Raw genomic sequence first — 21,989 nt, 5'->3', positions numbered from 1 at the left:
TCAGCCGCCAACCCCTGTCCTTCCTTAGCAAAAATCTTAAAAGGATTGCACAAGATAACTGGTTTAGGGTGCTTGCTTTGTCTTAGGGGAAAAAACGACATTTCCCAGGAGGCACCGCGAACCAACGCCGGTACTCTACTTCCCAGAATTCCAGGGTTTCGGCCCTACCAGACCGTCTCTCCTCAGGGTTGGAGACTTCGGGGCCAAGATGGCGACGGGAACGGGCAGTGAGTATCTGAGCAGGTTTTGCGTGAAAGGCGTTTGTAGATCCGAGGCTAGGCACCATATTTTTGTTACACGCTTAGGGAGTGGGAGAAGTGGTTTGCTTGAGAGCTCAGGGTTTTCAGAGACCTGCGCTCCACAGCATCGTGAAGACCAACGTTTGGGGGCCCAGAAATCTGGGGTCTTGTTTCTCAGGGAGGGAGCGGAGGTGTGAGAGAAGGAGCTTAGTGAATCCTAGTGTGTTAGGAGCCCTTCGGGGTAACCGTAAAAGCACTCTAGAAACTTGGGCGTGCAGACGAAAAGATGTTATGAGCCAGACGGAGTAACCGGCACCTCAAAGAGCCATTCATTTTTTGTTCGACGTTTGTGAGGCAGTGGAAGTGGGGCCTTTTAACCATGAGCTTTTCTTGCCACTCAGGAAATTGCATCTCGGGGATTTCAGCCATTTTTCTTTTAGTGGACTGAAAAGGTCTTTTAGGCCCGACATTTGGAGTAGAGGATCTGAGAGAAGTAAACAAGTTTATGCTAAGAGGGAGGCGGGGTTGTAGGAGGGGCTGGCCGCTCGGGTTCCTGGGAAATAAGCCCTGAATAAGTTCAAACTGGAATAAAGTCCAGTATTCTTAAAACTGGGCTTTTAGGGAGAACTGCCTAATCTGACATTCCCAATTTTTTAATAAAGCGGAGCTTCAAGCCGTGGCGTTTTAAGAAATAAAATGTTAATAATTCACATGCAACAAATTGGTACCACAGTCACTGGTGATACTTCACTTGGAGAGGTGAAAATCAAGATTTGGTGATAGTAGCTCACTTTGTCCTAACAAGTTGGAATATTTTGTATTAGGCTTTTAGTCCCCTTTTTGGGGATTTTGGAGCTTAGCACTACAGTCTCAGTGGTTGCTTCCAAGGCTTTTTTTTTTTTTTCGTTTCCCAGAACACAAGCTGCTGAGTACTGGCCCCACAGAGCCATGGTCCATCCGAGAGAAGCTGTGTTTAGCATCTTCTGTCATGAGAAGTGGAGATCAAAATTGGTAAGCTATCTAGGATGTCAGCTTTTCTGGGTCTTAGAAATTGTTAGATACTCTTTCACATTGATAGATTTCTGTAGTTAATCATATTAAGCTGTAAGTAGACTTTTTCTTCTTCCCTTTTTTTTTTTTTTTTTTTTTTGAGACAGTCTCCTTCTCTCGCCCAGGCTGGAATGCAGTGGTGCAGCCACGCCCAGCTAATTTTTTTAGTTTTTAGTAGAGACAGAGTTTCGCCATGTTGGCCAGGCTGGTCTCGAACTCCTGACCTCAGGTGATCCACTGGCCTCAGCCTCCCAAAGTGCTAGGATTACAGGCGTAAGCCACTGCGCCTGGCCATGCCTGGCTAATTTTGTATTTTTAGTAGAGACAAGGTTTCACCATGTTGGCCACGCTGGTCTCAATCACCTGACCTCATGATCTGCCCACCTCGGCCTCCGAAAGTGCTGGGATTACAGGCGTGAGCCACTGCTGCCGGCCTTTTTTTTTTTTTTTTGAGACAGGGTTGCACTTTGTGGCCCAGGCTGGAGTGCAGTGGTGTGATCTTGGCTCACTGCAACCTCCATGTCTGAGGCTCAAGTGATCCTCCCACCTCAGCCTCTTTAGTAGCTGGGACTACAGGTGCACACCACCATGCCCAGATAATTTTTTGTATTTTTTTGTAGAGATAGGGGTTTCATCATGTTTCCTAGGCTGGTCTTGAACTCCTGGGTTCAAGCGATCTGCCCACCTCAACCTCCCAACCTACTGGGATTACGGGTGTGAGCCACCAGGCCAGCTGTATTTTTTTTTTTTAAACAGCTTTATTGAGATATAATTCACATACTATAAAATTAACTTACTTAAGATGTACAATATAATGGTTTTTAGTATATTCACAGTTGTGCAGCCATTACCACAATCTAATTTTAGAACATTTTCTTTATTTTTATTTTTTTTATTTTTTATTTTTTGAGGCTCTTGCTTTGTTGCCCAGGCTGGAGTGCAGTGGCGCAATCTTGGCTCACTGCAAGTTCCGCCTCCTGGGTTCATGCCATTCTCCTGCCTTAGCCTCTCGAATATCTGGGACTACAGGCGCCCGCCACCACGCTCAGCTAATTTTTTTTTATTTTTAGTAGAGACGGGCTTTCACCATGTCAGCCAGGGTGGTCTTGATCTCCTGACCTCGTGATCAGCCCACCTCGGCCTCCCAAAGTGCTGGGATTACAGGAGTGAGCCACCGCACCTGGCTGACATAACGCTTTTAAGGTTCATTCTTATATAGCATGTATCAATACTTAATTCCTTTTTTAGCTGAATAATAATCTGTTATATGAATATACCAAATTTTGTTTATCCATCGCTTGATAGACAATTGGGTTGTTTCCACTTTTTGACCATTATGAATAATGCTGATGATACGCACATTTGTGTACAAGGTTGTGGACAATGTTTTTAATTCTCTTGAGTTTTTTATTCAAGGAGTGAAATTGCTGGGTTATGTAGTAACTCTATTATGTTCGCTTTTTTTTTTTTGCAGACAGGGTCTCACTGTCACCCAGGCTGGAGTGCAGTGGTGCAATCTTGGTTCACTGCAACCTCTGCCTCCTGGGCTCAAGTGATTCTCTGGCCTCAGCCTCCTGAGTAGCTGGGACTACAGGCACATGCCATCATCCCCGGCTCATTTTTGTATTTTTTGGTAGGGATGGGGTTTTGTCATGTTGCCCAGGCTGGACTTTTTTTTTTTTTTTATTTAAATATTTATGTTTTTGTAGAGACGAGGTCCCACTATGTTCCCCAGGCTGGTCTCCAACTCCTGGCCTCAAGTGATCCTCCCAGTTTAGCCTCCTGAGTAGCTGGGACTACAGACCCTTGCCGTCATGCTTGGCTGAATTTTTGGGTTTTTTTGTCACTTGTTGCCCAGGCTGGTCTCGAACTCCTGGGCTCAAGTGATCCTCCCACCTTAGCCCTCGAAAGTGCTAGGATTATAAACGTGAGCCAACACTCCCAGCCTAGAACTGTCATCATTTTACCTTTCTTGGTATCAGCCCCTCACCCCCGTTGTTTTTTTTTTTTGCATCATCCATTATGAATTTAACTCTCTTGCCACATTGATAAACAATTCAGTACTTTGCTGATTGTCATGCTTCCTAGCATTTTGTGTGTGTGTGTGTGTGACGGAGTTTCGCTCTTTTTGCCCAGGCTGGAGTGCAATGGCGCAGTCTTGGCTTACCGCAACCTCCACCTCCCGGGTTCAAGTGATTCTCCTGCTTCAGCCTCCCGAGTAGCTGGGATTACAGGCATGCGCCACCATGCCTGGCTAATTTTGTATTTTTAGTAGAGATGGGGTTTCTCCATGTTGGTCAGGCTGGTCTTGAGCTCCCGACCTCAGGTAATCCACCCGCCTCAGCTTCCCAAAGTGCTGGGATTACAGGCGTGAGCCACCACGCCTGGCCTTGTTTGTTTTTTAAATCTAATTTCTGAAGTAATACGTGGCCACCATAAAAACAAAAACACTATATAAAAAGAGCAACCGCAACAAAGAAATGGGTTAAAAACTTGAGTTTATTTTTTGTCACACATACAGGAAGTCTAGGCAGTCAACAGCTCTCATAGCAACTTCACAGTGACATTAGAGGCTCAGGATCTTCTCTTTCTGTGCCACCTTCCTCAGCACATAGTTTATCTTCTGGTTATCTTCTGGTTCACGGTGGCTGCTTGACCTTCAGCTATCACATCCTTGATCCATGCAACAAGAAGGAAGGGGGTTGGTAAGAAAGGTCACATCCCTTCCCTTTTAACAACTTTTTTGTGATATAATTGATGTGCAGTAAACTCTACCTTTTTTTGGGCGGGGGGGGGTGGAGTCTCACTCTGTTGCCCAGGCTGGAGTGCAGTGGCGCAATCTTGGCTCACTGGAACCTCTGCCTCCCAGGTTCAAGTGATTCTGCCACCTCAGCCTCCCGAGTACCTGGGACTACAGGCCTACGCCAGCATGCCTGGCTAATTTTTGTATTTTTTGGTAGAGATGGGGTTTTGCCATGTTGGCCAGGCTGGTCTTGAACTCCTGACTTCAGATGATCCACCTGCCTTGGCTTCCCAAAGTGCTAGGATTACAGGCATGAGCTACCACACCTGGCCACTGCACATATTTAAAGCATAAGATACGGTACTTTTGAAATATATATACATCTGTGAAACTATCCACAATTAAGGTAATTATTATAGTATCCGTTAACAGATGAACAGGTAAAGAAAATACGAGATATACACACACACACACACACATACACACATACACATACATATATATTTATATACACAGTGGAATACTGTTGAGCCATAAAAAAGAATTAAATCCTCCATTTGTGATTCCATGGTTGAGCCTGGAGGATAGTATGTAAAGTGAAATAAGCTGGACACATAAATACCATATGATCTCAGTTACATGTAGAATCTAGGAAAAATTACAGACCTCATAGAACTAGAGAATAGAATGGGGCTGGGTGCAGTGGCTCACATCTGTAATCCCAGAACTTTGGGAGGCCAAGGCGGGCAGGTCGCTTGAGATGATGAATTGGAGACCAGTCTGGGCAATATGACAAAACTGTGTCTCTCCAAAAAACATAAAAATATTAGCTCGGTTTGGTGGTGTGTGCCTATAGTTCCAGCTACTCGGGAAGCTGAGATGTGAGGATGGCTTGAGCCAGGGAGGCAACATGAGAGACCCTGTTCCCTACAAAAAAGAAAATTAGCCAGGCATGATGGTGCATCTGTGATTTCAGCTACTTGGGTGGGGCTGCAGTAGGAGGTTGCCTAAGCCTCAGAGGTGGAAGCTATAGTGAGCCATGATTGTGCCATGAAGTCTGGGTGACAAAGTGAGATACTGTCTAAACAAAAACAGTGTGTGTTTGTGTGTGTGTGCGTGTGTGTATACACATCACATATATTTGTGTGTTACGTGTATGTATGTATATACATATGCATGTGTGTGTGTATATATACACAGATGTGTGTACATGTGTACATATATACATATATGTGTATATATATAAACTAAGCTCATTTTTAAACAAAATAGGTAAACTGGTTTAAAATAGAATTTAATCTGTATATTTCCTCACATTTTTATTAGATAGTGTTAAGAATCCTTTTTTTTGTTTTGTTTTTTGAGATGGAGTCTTGCTGTGTCAGCCAGGTTGGAATGCAGTGGCACAATCTCAGCTCACTGCAACCTCCACCTCCTGGATTTAAGCGATTGTCCTAGCTCAGCCTCCCGAGTAGCTGTGATTAAAGGTGCACGCCACCATGCCTGGCTAATTTTTGTATTTTTAGTAGAGATGGGGTTTCACCATGTTGGCCAGGCTGGTCTCAAGCTCCTCATCTCAAGCAATCTGCCCTCCTCAACCTCCTGAAGCGTTGTGATTACAGGCCTGAGTCACCACGCCCAGTCATAGAAAAATAGTGTAAGAATACTTTAGTAAAAATTTTTAAATTTTATTATTTTATCAGCAGATTCTAAGTCATAAGGTTCAAAATTATATGCAATGGCTTGCTCGCATTATTGTCCCCCATCTACTGGTGTTAGCAGTTTCTTGTGTCTCTCCAGCATTAATTTTATGTGAGCAAATAAATACTTTCTTTTTCCTCCTCATCCCCGTCATTTTTTAACACAAATGATTATATACTATACATGCTGTTCTTTTTTTTGAATGGCAGAGGGGGTGGTCTCACTCTGTCACCCAGGCTGGAGTGCAGTGGCATGAATTGGGCTCACTGCAGCCTCTTCTGGGCTCAAGGGATCCTCCCACCTCAGCTGCCCAAGTAACTGAGACCACAGGCTGCAGGTACGCACCACCACACCTTGTCAATTTTTTTTTTTTTTTTTGTAGAGATGGGGTCTCCTTGGGTGGCTTGAACTCCTGGGCTCAAGCTATCCTCTCACCTCTGCCTGCCAGAGTGCTGGGATTATACGCACGGCCCATTGCACACCTCGCATTCATTGGCATCTTTTTTTTTTTTTTTTTCCTCCTTCTTTTTGAGACAGAGTCTCACTCTGTCCCTAGGCTGGAGTGCAGTGGCGAGATCTTGGCTCACTGTGACCTCCGCCCCCCCGTGTTCAAGAGATTCTCCTGCCTCAGCCTCCTGAGTAGCTGGGACTGCAGGTGCTTGCCACCATGCCCAACTAATTTTTGTATTTTTAGTAGAGATGGGGTTTCACCATGTTGGCCAGGATGGTCTCGATCTCCTGACCTTGTGATCCACCCATCTTGGCCTCCCAAAGTGCTGGGATGACAGGCGTGAGCTACCGCGCCTGGCCATTGGCATCTTTTTTATTCCAAAGTTTGAACTCCAGGCCTTACACTTTCAGCACACCTCTCCTATTATTTACTGCTTGATGTGTAATAAAGCTTTCCTCATTTTGTAGGGTATCAGTTAGCAGAGCAATCAAGCCCTTTGCAGAACCTGGCCGCCCTCCAGACTGGTTCTCTCAAAAAGTAAGTTCCCAAGCAAGTGCTCTTTTAGAGCAGTCTTTGGGTTGTAAAGTAGGTTCTCTACCAGGCCCTGACTTTTAATTACAAAGCTTTTATACCATGATGTGGAAAAATAGTTGAGAATACACCTTTTTCTTTTTCCTACTGTTTGCTAATCCATCCATGTATGATCATATTAGACCTTTCTTATTGGTGTTGCATAACAGTTAAGAGCCCAAGCTTGGGAATTAGATCTGGGTTCATTATTACTGCATCTAAAAACTTTGGGCCATGATCCTCTGTTTTTTCATTTGTAAAATAGAGATAAGAGTTGCTTCAGGTTTGTTGTGAAGTTAATTCAGGTAATACATGTAAAACATTTAACACAGTGCCTTGCATGTGGTAACTACTTAGTAGATATTAGCTATAAATATTGGCAGTTAGGTTGCCTTTCCCCAAATGCACAAACTCCAGTCCATAAGACGCCCTTTTTCTGTGTCTTGTTTTGATTATTTTGAACTGATTTGATTATAAAGTTACTTGCCCTCCTAGTAAACCACTCCCATCTTACATATAGTTCTCTTCTCTAAATCTTACTCTAATCTCTTGAAACTTTGAAAGGTCATTTCTTTCCAGGCTTGCTCATCATATTTTCACTTTTTTTATAGCATTGTGCTTCCCAATACTCGGAGCTTTTAGAGACCACTGAGACACCAAAGTGAGTACAAAGCCAGGTACTTCAGCCAAATTTCTTTAGTGGAGAGTATTTACTGAGGAATTCTGGTTTATACTTACTTATAATACTGGGTGATATAAAAGTGGTAAAAGCAAGTAGGAGAGGGGATAAATGTTCTCTTACTCGAATATGAATTTTTTTTTTTTTTTTCCAATTTTCCACAGACGGAAACGAGGTGAAAAGGGAGAAGTGGTGGAAACTGTTGAAGATGTCATTGTTCGGAAACTGACTGCTGAGAGAGTTGAGGAACTAAAGAAAGTGATAAAGGAAACTCAGGAGAGATATAGGTACTTATCAAAGAGAATGCCAAAAGATTGAGAAAGACATAGGGGCTGTCTTCTGGTACTGGTTGGAACTTTTTAAATAGCAGATTAAAAAACCTAGTCTACCTACCTCTCTTTCTTCCTATAGACGGCTAAAAAGAGATGCAGAACTAATTCAAGCTGGACACATGGACAGCAGACTGGATGAGCTTTGCAATGACATTGCAATGTGGGTTATATTATATTGTTCTTCTGTGCCTCTTTCTTTTTACCCTCTTTTCTACTCAAGTAATCTGGCTTATTTCCTACAACTGCCATTCATTTAGACTTCAGACAGATTCTGGAAGGGGAAAGCGCAGAGTGGCTTGGTGGCTGGGAGTGGGGAGTGAGTCCTAGAAGGTAATGTGATGGAACATTTCAGTATGAAAACATAACTTAGTTCTAACTTTAAAGTGGCTATAGTTTACCTAGGTGAAGAACTGTGAGTTAGGCACTATACTCCAGTTCCCTGTTTTGCTGGTTAGAATTCCTGATTAGGCCTTTCTTCCAGAAAGTGCTGGCCTGGCAAAAAAATTTCTTTGTAAGGGTTCTGTGAACTCTGGGGAGGAGCCAGAGCTGTCTAGCATCCAACCGTTAATTCCCTGTTTAGGAAAAAGAAATTGGAAGAAGAGGAGGCTGAAGTAAAGAGGAAGGCTACAGATGCTGCATATCAGGGTAAGCTGGACCTAGTATAGCTGTTTAGCAATTAATTGCACAGTACTGCATGCTAATGACAGTTGGACTATTTTGTAACATAGAATCCATTGATTTAAATTTACTTGCAGTTTTCTCTTCTACCAGAATAAAAACATCCCTTAATGTCTAAGAAGAAACTCATAGAATATGAGTTGTTTTCAGATCTCACTAGACCTTAAATTAACTTTAGGACACAAAGGCTTGATAAGAAGATATTCAACATAATGTTTTAGAAGTCAAGGGCCTGTGAAAAGATTGAGAATAGCTCAGTCATTGGATGAGGGGAAAAATTTAAGTATTTACAACTCTAGGAATACATGCTGTGAGCCAGTGAGGTCTTTGCCTGTTTTTGTTTTTGTTTTTCCCCCAGGCTGAGTTTTGCTCTTGCTGTGCAGGCTGGAGTGCAGTGGTGTGATCTTGGGTCACTGCAACCTCCGCCTCCCAGGTTGAAGCGATTCTCCTGCTTCAGCCTCCCGCGTAGCTGGCATTACAGGTGCCTGCCACCACGCCTGGCTAATTTTTGTATTTTTAGTAGAGATAGGGTTTTGCAGGCTGGCCTCAAACTCCTGACCTCAGGTGATCCACCTGCCTTGGCCTCCCAAAGTGCTGGGATTATGGCCGTGAGCCGCCGTACCCAGCCTCCCTGTTCTTAAAAGCAGAATATTAATAAGTTGCTAAAGAGAATTTTAAAGGGTGTTTAAACTACTTTCCCACTCCAAGGACCTTTGGGATAATTAAGTAGTTTGAGATTGTTAAAGGAGATTGCTTAGTGTGAAAATTGCCCTTAGGAAAAATTATGCTAAAAAGTTATCCATCTCCAGAAGTGTTAAAGCTTTCTAATTCAGACTCATTGTGTTGCTTTACTAATGCAGCATTCCTATTTGTCCTTTATTGTATAATAGTAGAATAGTGTCAAGTGTCATTTATTTAATCTTGAAGATTTGGACATTGTTCTTTTTTATGTTCTAGCTCGTCAAGCAGTAAAAACACCCCCCCGGAGGTTACCCACTGTGATGGTTCGCTCTCCTATAGATTCTGCCTCCCCAGGAGGTGATTATCCACTTGGGGACTTGACTCCAACCACTATGGAAGAGGCTACCTCTGGGGTGAGTATATTTCCTTCTGTGGGAATTGATAAGTGAAGGGGCAATAAGCCGGCAGAGCTGAGTGATGAGGAAACCACTTTTGGCCTAGAGGCAGCTTCCTCTCTTGATCTGAATGCTAAAGACTTAATTTACCCTGTTCTGTGCTCTGAGATAAGACCGGACCTAAAAGCATTGAGGCTTTTGACCTTTCTGAGAGATAGGTAAAAAACTATTTTAAGGAATTGTTTCATACTAGTCTTATGAAATTCCTGCGAAATAAGGGACAAAATCCTTGTAAATGTAATATTGGAGTTCATAAAAGGCAGGTTGGGTGGGATGGTTGAGTCATTGTGGGTTTGAGTGGATGAAGGAGAAGATTGTGGGGAAGAAACGTATGGCTAAAAGCAGGAGGGATAGAGGGTTTCTGGGCAGTTCCACTCAGGACTAATAAAATAATAGTTAGACACACTAACCCATACAGATTAGTAGGGAACCTTCCATAGTTTGAGAAGTCAGATAAAGGTTCTCTGTTGTCTCTTAGGTAACCCCCGGGACTTTGCCGAGTACCCCAGTCACCTCGTTTCCTGGGATTCCTGACACCCTTCCTCCAGGCTCTGCACCCTTAGAAGCCCCCATGACCCCAGTAACAGATGATTCACCCCAGAAAAAGATGCTTGGACAGAAAGCAACTCCACCCCCCTCCCCTCTGCTGTCAGAGCTCTTGAAGAAGGGCAGCCTCCTGCCTACTAGCCCCAGACTGGTATGGAGACTTCTGTGGGTGTTTGAGAGCTGTGGTGATTTAGTACTTGGAAGGGAGTGCCTGGGACCTAAAATGTGACATGGGGAATAAAAGTTCAAAAGAGGAAAAGATCTCCTAATTAAATGTTAATTTTTAAAAAATACAGTAAGTTGATAGTACCCATGGGTCCTGAGGTATCTGAATCACAATTATTTTGGTTCTCTTCTCCAGAGAACTCTTGTCAGATAAGTTTTGAACATTATAGTTTAGAGTTTCCCTTGAGTCTTAAATTATTCTCCGTGGATATTAACTATTAGTTCTCATGAAGTTTGATCAACTGCTGGAGCTTTGTTGGGAAATGGTAGTAAAGGAAAGCTTGAGTGTAGCCTTCACCTCTATTCTTCCCTGGTAGGTCAATGAGAGTGAAATGGCTGTGGCTTCTGGCCACCTGAACAGTACAGGTGTCCTCCTGGAGGTAGGCGGGGTCCTTCCCATGATACATGGTGGGGAGATACAGCAAACACCCAATACTGTTGCAGCCTCCCCTGCTGCGTCAGGTAAGTTACCACTTTTCCTTTACAACCTCAGAGGTGTTGAACTTGACATTGACTCAGTTTCACTGTTTGTTACTAAGCAGTTGTCAGTCCTAGATTTAAAGCCCAACTTTTTCTAACTTTTTTTTGGAGCTACTTTACCTGGTAAACAATGTAGTCTCCATATTATAAAGCCATCTGTCTTCAAGATACTGATAGCCCTGATTGACCACTGCATGGATATTGAGAGTAATATTGAGCTGCTTTCTTAGAGCTTGCAAAATCAAGGTGCTAGAGATACCTAAGATTATAGAATAGTGGAATAAGGCCTGCCACACATTGGTTTTGTGACCTTGGATAGGTAACTTAGCTTTTGAGCCTCAGTTTCCTTTTTTATTGTAACATATATACTTCACAAGGATGTGATGAGAATTTAATGAGGTAGAAAGTATAAAGCAGGGAAGGAAAAAAAGCTCCATAGAATACCATACAAACCTTATTGGTATTTGAATGGTGTTAAACTTGGGTGGTTTTACAATATGCTGAACTTCAGCAGAAGTGACAGATTTATTCATACCAGTTTTTTGTTTCTTGATGATTAATTTTCCTCTGAGGAAGAATTACCACCTTTTTTTTTTTTTTTTTGGAGACAGAGCCTTGCTCTGTCGCCCAACCTGGAGTGCGGTGGCATGATCTTGGCTCCCTGCAATCTCCACCTCCCTGGTTCAAGGGTTCAAGCAGTTCTCCTCCCTCAGCCTCCTGAGTAGCTGGGATTACAGCGCCCGCCACCACACCTGGCTAATTTTTTTTTTGTATTTTTGTATTTTTAGTAGAGGCAGGGTTTTACTATGTTGCCCATGCTGGTCTCAACCTCTTGACCGCAAGTGACCCACCTGCCTTAGCTTCCCAAAGTGCTTGCATTACAGGCGTGAGCCACTGCATCTGGCCTCACCACCCATTTTTTATATATGTTGTGTGTTCTAGTGCTTTGGTTCATTCCTAACTTGGAGGAAGATCTTAAGTAAGGTTAGAGAGGGTAAGGATATAGATGATGAACTTACTCAGTGCAGGAGTTGCTCTCATCCTTTGAGACCAAAAGAATTTTCTTAGTTGAGTCTTCAAGTAGCTATTGCTTCTTGTTTATGTGCTTTCTTCTTACTTCATTTTGTGTACCTCTTTATATGTTAGGTGCTCCCACTCTTTCCCGGCTTTTAGAAGCTGGTCCTACACAGTTCACCACACCTCTTGCTTCCTTCACTACTGTTGCCAGTGAGCCTCCAGTTAAACTTGTGCCACCCCCTGTAGAGTCTGTGTCCCAAGCTACCATTGTCATGATGCCTGCGCTGCCAGCACCATCCTCTGCTCCGGCTGTCTCCACTACTGAAAGTGTAGCTCCAGGTGCGTCCCTGAGCAGCCACAAGGTCTAAAATTTCATTTTGAGCTTCAGTTAGAGAAAAATGACCAAGAGCATCGGCTCCAATTCAGATGCTGCTTCTGTGTTCTACATAGACATGTGCCATCTTTATCCTTAGAAATAAATATCCTTAGATGTGAGAAGAGGTGGGTGGGCATTTATGTATTGCAGGAAGACGCTAAGTGTACAAATGTGAGCAGGCTTGAGATTATGTTCTCACCTTTCTAGATAAAACTGGGGAGAAGAAAACATAGGCACATGTATGATGACTTTCTGATCTTAAGTGTTTGGATATTTGACATCTGTCTATAGCGCTGATGTGATCTCAAGGTGGTCACTTTGTACCCAATAAGCTTCTGAGATGGCTTTTCTCTTTCTATTATTCAGTAAGTCAGCCCGATAACTGTGTTCCCATGGAGGCTGTGGGGGATCCACATACTGTGACTGTTTCCATGGACAGCAGTGAAATCTCCATGATCATTAATTCTATCAAAGAAGAGTGTTTTCGATCAGGGGTAGCAGAGGCCCCTGTTGGATCAAAGGCACCCAGCATAGATGGGAAGGAAGAATTAGATCTGGCTGAGAAGATGGATATTGCTGTGTCTTACACAGGTGAAGAGCTGGATTTTGAGACTGTTGGAGACATCATTGCCATCATTGAGGACAAGGTAACTATTCAGTGAAGCCCCAGAGAATCTCATGGGTCCTACATAGGCTTCTCTCTTCAGCCTCACTTTGCTGCTGCTGTTTTTTTTTTTTTTTTTTTTAAGAGACAAAGTCTTGCTCTGTCATCCAGGCTGAAGTGCAGTGGCACGATGTTGGTTCACTGTTACCTCTGCCTCCCAGAGGTAATTCTTGTGCCTCAACCTCCTGAGTAGCTGGGACTACAGGCACGTGCCACCACGCCTCACTAATTTTTTGCATTTTTAGTAGAGATGAGTTTTGCCATGTTGGCCAGGCTGGTCTCAAGCTCCCGGCATCAAGTGATCCACCCACCTCGGCCTCCCAAAGTGCTGAGGTTACAGGCATGAGCCACCGTGCTTGGCCTCTTTACTTCTTACAGTAAGAATTACTTAACTCTGCCTATCTCCATCTTTGTAGCCCTTTGGTGCTAACATACTAGTCATCTCCCCAGGCCTATCTATGTTACTGGTTTACACAGAACAGGTGCCTGTTCATTGTTTGTCTCCACTACATGGAAAAAATGGAGAGAAAAGCTGCAGATTCAAGCCATCACATTTGGTGCTAACAAAAATTGAGGGACTTGAGCTTCTTTCTGTGACCTCAATAGTCTTGTGTTTTGTGGGACAGGTAGATGATCATCCTGAAGTGCTGGATGTGGCAGCAGTGGAAGCAGCACTGTCATTTTGTGAAGAAAATGATGATCCTCAATCCCTGCCTGGCCCCTGGGAGCATCCTATCCAGCAGGAGCGGGACAAGCCAGTACCTCTCCCTGCACCAGAAATGACAGTCAAGCAAGAGAGACTGGACTTTGAGGAAACTGAAAACAAGGGAATACATGAACTGGTGGACATCAGGGAGCCCAGTGCAGAGATCAAGGTGGAACCTGCAGAACCAGAATCAGTCATTTCAGGGGCTGAAATAGTAGCTGGAGTTGTTCCAGCCACAAGTATGGAGCCACCAGAACTCAGGAGTCAGGACTTAGATGAGGAACCGGGAAGTACTGCAACTGGAGAGATTGTTGAAGCAGATGTTGCCATTGGGAAAGGCGATGAGACTCCACTTACAAATGTGAAGACAGAGGTACTTAATAAAGATCAGGGGCTGGGGAGATGGAGGGTTATACCTTAAGTAAGAAGTGATAGCTTAGGTTTTTTGGTTTTCCAGTTGCATTCCTGAGTTCTGACATGTTTGATGGTCCAAAGCCCATAGGCTGTGATTAGTGTTATATATACTTATTCCTGTTAAGGTGACCATTGGAGTCACATTACATGAATAGGACTTAGAATTTCTTCTATGGTCTCATTATCATTGAAGAATAAAGTTGTGTGAGCTATAGTGATTTACCAGTACTTAGGGTGTTTTTTCTTTTCTGGTTTTCAGGCATCCCCTGAAAGCATGTTGTCTCCATCACATGGCTCAAATCCCATTGAAGATCCTTTAGAAGCAGAGACTCAGCACAAGTTCGAAATGTCAGGTAAATAAAGTCCTCTTTAACTAACTTGAAATCATTTGCTTTGGCTTCTGAGGGATTGTGGGTTGTGGGCAAGTAGAGGAGGTAGAACAGGTCAGCATGGAAAGGAGAGCTGCAGGGGATTATGGTCCATAGGAAGGGGAAGGCTAAGGTGGAAAAATCTTCAGGTAGTCTTTCTCTCCTCTGCAGACTCATTGAAAGAAGAATCAGGGACTATTTTTGGAAGCCAGATAAAGGTATTTCAGACTTTTCTTTATTCCTCTTGCCATGTGATTAGATTTCCCTATAGCACTACTTTTTAATGAATTTCAGTAAAGTCGCATTTTTATTCTCTGATAAGAGACTGGTATGGAGTTGCGTGGGGAAAAGCTGCAGTAGACAGGCATAATGGGAGTACTGTAGCAACAGGTGCCTCCCATATGAAACAGCTTGTGAATATCACAGTCCTTAAGAAGCCTTGATACACTTAGAGTGATTTGGAGTGAATAAGGATACCAGAACTAAGGAGAACATACAGGAATCCAGTTTATTAATTAGACTATCCAAAGAAAATCATCCAAAGTTTTCTTTTTAGAATTATTAAAGCAGTAGTAACAGAGACTTAAAGAATGCGATGTGAGCTTGCTCCATCAGATGAGACACAAAATAAAAATTATTTTTGATAACTTTGTATCCAGGGTCAGAGTTACTCTTGAACAAGGGGAAAGAAGGAACGCCTCTTAGCTTAGTCTTAAGTAAGTAGCTTTTTTTTTCTTTCTTTTTAAAAGATCCTGGGTATTATTCTTTGTCCAGGTTCTAAATTACTTAAGTCAGTGTCTTTAAGTAGATGGTAGTATAAGTGATAGACAGCTAAGTCAGGAAACAGCGTGAGGTCATTTCTAGAACTAATTCTAACCCAAAAGACAGAGCATGTTTAATGATGCTTTGCTGGATAGCTTTGCTTGCATTTATTGACTGGAGCATACTGTGTCTAAGGATGCCCCAGGTGAGGATGAGGAGGAAGATGGTGTCAGTGAAGCGGCCAGCCTAGAGGAGCCTAAGGAAGAGGATCAAGGAGAAGGTTATTTGTCAGAAATGGATAATGAACCTCCTGTGAGCGAGAGTGATGATGGCTTCAGCATACACAATGCTACACTGCAGTCACACACGCTGGCAGACTCCATCCCCAGCAGCCCTGCTTCTTCACAGTTGTGAGTATCTGAGATTCTTCCTTTGAGGCTAAGGCAGTGAAGGTGAGAAGGAGAGGATCTTTTCTTCCCCTCCCCTCCCCTCCCCTCCCCTCCCCTCCCCTCCCCTCCCCTCCCCTCCCCTCCTCTCTTCTCTCCTTCTTTCTTTCTTTCCTTCCTTCCTTTGTTGTTCTCACTCACCCATGCTGGAGGGCAGTGGCGCGATCTCAGCTCACTGCAACCTCCACTTCTCAGGCCCAAGCAATCCTTTCACCTCAGCCTCCTTAGTAGCTGGGACTACTGGCCTGCACCACCACACCCTACTAATTAAAAAAATTTTTTTTAGTAGAGACCAAGTTTTGCCATTTTACCCAGGCTGTTCTCAAACTCCTGAGCTCAACAGTTGCCTCGGCCTCCCAAAGTGCTGAGATTACAGGCATGAGCCACCATACGTGGTCTTTTTCTTTATTTTTAAATTTTTGTTTTTAAAAGATGTTCTTTTAAGAGACAGAATCTCCCTATGTGGTCCAGTCTGGTCTTGAACTCCTGACCTCAAGCAGTCTTCTTGCCTTGACATCCCAAAGCACTAGAATTAGAGGCATGAGCCACAATGCCTGGCCTGATCTTTTCTTTAGTGTTTCCCTTTTTTGGCCTGGAATAAACAGTTGACAAAAATTATTAGGGCTGGGCATGGTGGCTCACACCTGTAATCCCAACACTTTAGGAGGCTAAGGCAGGAGGATCGCTGGAACCCAGGACTTCGAGACCAGCCTGGGCAACACAGTGAGACCCTATCTCTACAAAAAAATTAAAAAATTAGCTGGGCATGGTGGTATGCACCTACAGTCCCAGCTACTTGGGAGGCTGAGGTGAGAGGATTGAGTCTGGGAGGTTGAGGGTGCAGTGAACATGATCACGCCACTGCACTCCAGCCTGGGGGACAGAGTGAGACCCTGTCTCTAAAAAAAAGAGATAATTTTTTATATATATATATATATTTTTTAACTTGTGCCTAGTGAAATTGCTGTATCTCTGTTTCAGCTCTGTCTGTAGCGAGGATCAGGAAGCTATTCAGGCACAGAAAATTTGGAAGAAAGCCATCATGCTTGTATGGAGAGCTGCAGCTAATCATAGGTGAGTGGGCTTTATCAGTCAGTAGGTTCATTTTCTCTTACTCTTCATTGTTGGTGACTGGAAAAAAGTCTGAGTAGGCTTCTGTGGAACTGCTGGTATTGGTTCTTACTATCTTCAGCTACTTAGAGTAAGTTCTCTCCCTGTTCTTCTGGAGAATGTCAGTAATTGCACCTTATTCCTTTTGGACAGGTATGCCAATGTCTTCCTGCAGCCTGTTACAGATGACATAGCACCTGGCTACCACAGCATTGTGCAGAGGTGAGCCATGATCCACTCAGCATGGTAACTTGCCTGAATTATAAGTTGTCCAGTCTTAGTGAAAGTTTTGCTTTAGATAGAAAGTTTAAAGCAAGTAAATTTATGGTTTTGCTATAAGGGGCACTAAGTACTAAACTGATGATTCCAGTGGCTGGATCACCACTGATAGTCTAAAAGAATAAATCCTCACCGGGAGTGGTGGCTCACGCCTGTAATCCCAGCACTTTGAGGGTGCTGAGGTGGGTGAATCACTTGAGCCCAGGAATTCAAAACTAGCCTGGGCAACATGGCGAAACCCCCTCTCTATAAAAAATACAAAACTTAGCCAGGTGTGGTGTCGCGCATTTGTAGTCCCAACTACCTGGGAGGCTGAGGTGGGAAGGATTGCTTGAGCCTGGAAGTTCGAGGCTGCAATGAACCATGATTGTGCCACTGCACTACAGCCTGAGTGACAGAGCCAGGCCCTGTCTCCAAAAAAAAAAAAAAAAAACACACAAACTCCCTTTATTACCTTTCTCAATGCTTATTATATAGATTGTTAAATGGGTTAAGTGCATGTTTCGGGGTAAGGGGTTAGCATTTAAGTCCTGGCAGCTGCAAATTAAGGTATATATGAGAAAGTCTGTATGATGATAATGTATTCAGAGATCTAGATGAGTCCTCTTCCCACCCACACTGCCACTTACCCCTGTTCTTTTTTTTAGGCCTATGGATTTGTCAACTATTAAGAAAAACATAGAAAATGGACTGATCCGAAGCACAGCTGAATTTCAGCGTGACATTATGCTAATGTTTCAGAATGCTGTAATGTACAATAGCTCAGACCATGATGTCTATCACATGGCAGTGGAGATGCAGAGAGATGTCTTGGAACAGATCCAGGTACTTTGAGGATCTTTTGTGTTTCAGCAAGGATGAAATTAAAATACTCAAGGGGAGGATTCATATTGATGCCAAGAAGGATTGCTGTGGCTTTTACTTGGATAGCTATCAGGGACACATTGAAAACGTAATATTTTGTTCTTGCGGAATTTATTTTTATTTTCTGTGGTGTGGTGAAAGAGTTGTGATACAATATTCTACCTTTCTTGGGCAATTAATTGCAGTTTCATAAAGTTTTTAAATAAATTTTTTAAAAACTGGTGAATGCATATTTTTTAATTACATCAAGTACCTGGTACATAGTAGATGCTCAGCAAATAAGAGTTTCTCCTTTCCTTTTCCCTACTTTTATCCTGTGATTGCATTACCAGGTACTTTTTGGGGTGTTGAACTTGGAAGAATGTTGCAAATCTTCGCACGATCTGTCAAATTACTTAAATTGCTGAATGATCTTTGGATCATTCCAGTTTTATTCTTTTTCTCATTCCTGGAGGATAGAGATTTGATCCTATGTTATAGCAAAAAAAGATTCTTAGCATCCCTTAGCATCCCTATTGCAACTAGAATTAAAACTTAATAGGCTAAACTTCCAGTCAGTCAAAATATATTTGAGCCAGAAGAGTACTGTACAAAGTTCTATTTACAGTGCTTAAAGTGTACTTGATTTGTCTCTACTAAATCAGGTCTCCATGGCCTACCCTATTTCTTCTCCCTACAGCAATTCTTGGCCACGCAGTTGATTATGCAAACATCCGAGTCTGGGATCAGTGCTAAAAGTCTTCGAGGGAGAGATTCTACTCGCAAACAGGATGCTTCAGAGAAGGTGAGGTGACCAGGAAGGAACCTGTGTGCCAGTGTTCCAGTAGTAGAAGTCTGAAGTATCCAAGGAACCTTATGTTACTACTTGGTACTGTTGGGCTTCTAGATTCCAATAATATACAGACACATAGATCTTAGAATGGTGGTTGTTCGCACCCATCTAAACATTGAATAAGCCTGTTGTAACCGAAAGACCCAGTCACATGGAAGAAATCGTGAGTAGGGGAATTGTTAATTCCTCTGGGAGAGTGCTGTCAAGGCGGGGGAAATGGCTTAGCCTGCAGCAGTTGGGGACCAGCAGTTTCTGTTCTAGAGGCGTAATGGCCAGATTGCTTTTGGATCTCTTTCCTCTTGTTCTTGAGTTTTTAAATTTTGTCCTTGTGTGTGTGGTGCTTGTGTCTCTGTCCTGAGGTTTGGGGTGCTTGTGGCTGAGAGTTTCTGTGGAACCTGATCAGTGTTTGTTTGTCCTCTAACAGGACAGTGTCCCAATGGGCTCTCCTGCCTTCCTTCTCTCTCTCTTTGTAAGTATTGAATGGCTGCGAGGGGTGGTGTTGCCACAAAGATTCTCAGCTCTTAATGGGGGTGGGTGGCAGAGGGAAATCCAACATGCAGACCGTGGCAGTGTCTTGAACTTCTGTTTATTCAGGTCATTGAATAAGAAACTCTTTTCTTCTGCATTTCTGTCTTTCTGCATGTGTGTGTGTGTGGGCCGGGTAGGGACTGTTTTTGAGATCACTGGGCTGAAATGTATTCTAGGAGTAAAGGATCTAGGATGTACCGGCTCATCATTTCCCGACTTCACCTTTTACCAATTCTTTTCTTAACAAATTTAAAATTGGTCAGAGCAGGAGCTGCTAGCTGGTTTTTTAACAGTGTTCCTCATAATGGTAGTACTCAGCACATAGTTTTTCTCTTGTCTCCTAAAATTAAGTTGCAAGATGAATGTAACAAACACTTAGTAAAATTTAAGCTAAAGAACTCAGTATAGGCTGGGTATGGTGGTTTACGTCTATAACTCCAACACTTTGGGAGGCTGAGGTAGAAGGATTACTTGAGCCCAGGAGTTTGAGACCAGCTTGGGCAACATAGGGAAACCATGTCTCTACAAAATTTAAAAACGGCAACAACAACAAAAAACCCTACTAGCTGTGCAGCAGAGTGGTGCGCACCTGTGGTCCCCAACTACCAGCTACTCAGAAGGCTAAGGTAGGAGCGTCACTTGGGCCCAGGAGGTCAAGGCTGCACTGTTCATACCACTGCACTCCAGCCTGGGTGACAGAACGAGACCTTGTCTCCAAAGAAAAAAAAAATCTCAGTAATAATGACCACTGCGACCGGGTGCGGTAGCTCACACCTGTAGTCCCAGCACTTTGGGAGGCTGAGGTGGGCTGATCACCTGAGGTCGGGAGTTCGAGACCAGCCTGACCAACATGGAAAAACTCTGTCTCTACTAAAAAAAATACAAAATTAGCTGGGCGTGGTGGCACACGCCTGTAATCCCAGCTACTTGGGAGGCTGAGGCAGGAGAATCGCTTGAACCCAGGAGGCAGAGGTTGCCCTGAGCTGAGATCGCACCATTGTACTCCAGCCTGGGCAACAAGAGCGAAACTCTGTCTCATACAAAAAAAAGATAAAAAAAGAAAGTGACCACTGCATCAGTAGTGGCTGCTGGAATTACAGATAAGCTTAGGAGAGCTAGCCTAAAGACTTTTATTACTTTCCTCCATAAATAACTGGCTCTTACTCTGTGTTGTTCATTATGGGACAGTGAGGTATGATGTAATGGAAGGGCATCAGGCTAGAAAACTACATGGTCTTAAGGTCACTGGATAATCTCTTGGGGCATTGTTTTCCTTGGTGTGTGATGAAGCTAATATAATGAGGTACTTGTCCAGCCTACCTCACAGGGATGTTGTGAGGATAAAATGAGATAATAGATATGAAAGTGGCTGGGAAAAAAAAGAAAAAGCATTATACACATGCAAGATTACCACCTTTTTATTTTCACTGTTGCCTCATGGGCAACTTATGTTCATGGACTCTAAAAATTTTAGAGTCCTTGCATATTAGAGATGTAAAAATGGCCTGGCCCAGCAAAGGTTTCAGTAATTCATCTTGCCTACAGGCTGTACCACAGACAGAACATTATAATCTCCGTTCTTTCTTATTGGCCTACAACAGTGACTCTGGATCCCCCAAGCAAAGCATTTGGCTGGCTATTGCAAGGCTGGTTAATGGGATCTTTTATCTATTGAAGACAGCAAAATATTGCACAAGAGGAAGGAGCTGGGCTGCAGGGAGAGAGCAGCAGATGGAAAGAAGCCTTCTAATTATCCTGATCTCATGGAAAACCACTGTCAGGAGGTGCTAGGGAACTAGTGCCAGGGTCAGTCTGCAGGAAAGGCCTTTCTTATAGGGACCAGCAGTTGGACAGGTATGTTAGTCAAGAACCTCACTACCCATTGCCCATTCTGACTCTCCTACCTTTCTTTTACTCTCCTGTTCCTTTGCACATGATTTGGGCCTGGGTGGGATGACTAATAGTTATTCTGTGGGACCCTAGGTGAATTCCAAGGACCTTTGTGGTGGGCATGAACAAGATACTCCATCCCACATTTCCTCTCATAAACTACCAGGTGTTCTTTAGCCACTCTGTGGGAAGACAGAAATATGCCCCTCATCCTTCTGGATTTTTCTGCTGATTCTCTTCTCCCCTCTCCCCCAAGAAACCAAATCCCCAACTTTTCTGTTGCACCGTCCCTTGTCTCTTGACCAACTCATGCTCCCTTTCTTTCTCTGCCTGTCATCTAGGATGGAGGAACCAGGGGACGCCGCTGTGCCATTGAAGCAGATATGAAGATGAAAAAGTGAAGCCTCAGAGTACCCTCTTTGAGCTGAACCTAAAATAAAAGTAAACAAGATAGAGCTTGGGCTTGTGGGCCCAGTTCCAGAGGCGGAAGTTACAGAAGAGGAGGTACCTGGGCCACACGACATGAGCTGGAAAATCTCTCTTAGAGATTTGGAGTAGCACAATTGCCTGTTTTAGGGCAGAAACCATGGGCTTTGTTAATGTCCTAATGTGTAGCTAGCAGATTATAGCTAGTTTGTATTGTCTTGTCAATTGTACAGACTTTAAAAAAAAAAAAAAAAAAAAAAACCTGTGAAATGTGTGTGTATACAATAAACTGGAAAAAAAAAAAACTCTAGCCTTTGGCTTGTTTTGTGTGTGTGTGTGTGTGTGTGTGTGTGTGTGTGTGTGTATTTGAAACTTGTGGTTTCTTCTGCATAACGATTTCGTTTGTGGGAATGAGATTGTTACAGGGGAAAAGTGGTCTTATGAACTGCTTACTGTAGTGTGGGAAGGTAAGTAACC

At 43.3% G+C, this 21,989-nt stretch overlaps 1 protein-coding gene across 46 annotated transcripts; it reads left to right on the top strand.

Annotated features, from left to right (window-relative positions):
- Nucleotides 1-191: 191 nt before the first annotated feature.
- Nucleotides 192-21,527, top strand: BRD8 (bromodomain containing 8). 46 transcript variants are annotated; one of them, XR_012414115.1, is made up of 24 exons: nucleotides 192-227; nucleotides 1,154-1,250; nucleotides 5,943-6,070; nucleotides 6,652-6,721; nucleotides 7,366-7,415; nucleotides 7,598-7,720; nucleotides 7,845-7,925; nucleotides 8,346-8,410; nucleotides 9,401-9,537; nucleotides 10,058-10,276; nucleotides 10,668-10,812; nucleotides 12,094-12,186; nucleotides 12,590-12,870; nucleotides 13,514-13,966; nucleotides 14,267-14,360; nucleotides 14,547-14,593; nucleotides 15,333-15,547; nucleotides 16,565-16,657; nucleotides 16,847-16,915; nucleotides 17,620-17,797; nucleotides 18,516-18,620; nucleotides 19,093-19,137; nucleotides 20,874-21,050; nucleotides 21,428-21,527. XR_012414115.1 is itself a non-coding variant. In XM_073994341.1 (23 exons), the coding sequence occupies exons 2-23, from the start codon at nucleotides 1,188-1,190 to the stop codon at nucleotides 21,485-21,487; spliced, it is 2,814 nt and encodes a 937-aa protein (XP_073850442.1). In that variant the 5' UTR covers nucleotides 192-227; nucleotides 1,154-1,187; the 3' UTR covers nucleotides 21,488-21,527. The 46 variants fall into 46 exon arrangements, 23 of the variants coding, with proteins under 23 accessions (XP_073850442.1, XP_065402871.1, XP_073850443.1 ...); XR_012414113.1 differs by having other exon boundaries at nucleotides 11,977-12,186; XR_012414114.1 differs by having other exon boundaries at nucleotides 11,977-12,186; nucleotides 20,798-21,050.
- The last annotated feature ends 462 nt before the right edge of the window (nucleotides 21,528-21,989 follow it).

Source organism: Macaca fascicularis, chromosome 6, assembly GCF_037993035.2.
Source record: "Macaca fascicularis isolate 582-1 chromosome 6, T2T-MFA8v1.1".
NCBI classification, from domain to species: domain Eukaryota; kingdom Metazoa; phylum Chordata; class Mammalia; order Primates; family Cercopithecidae; genus Macaca; species Macaca fascicularis.
This window is presented reverse-complemented; position numbering and strand designations above follow the sequence as displayed.

Coding starts and splice junctions, on each gene's coding strand:
- BRD8 (XM_065546799.2), top strand. CDS start 1,188: ATGGTCCATCCGAGAGAAGCTGTGTTTAGCATCTTCTGTCATGAGAAG. Junction 9,538..10,057: donor TGGAAGAGGCTACCTCTGGG/GTGAGTATATTT, acceptor GTTGTCTCTTAG/GTAACCCCCGGGACTTTGCC. Junction 10,277..10,667: donor TGCCTACTAGCCCCAGACTG/GTATGGAGACTT, acceptor CTTCCCTGGTAG/GTCAATGAGAGTGAAATGGC.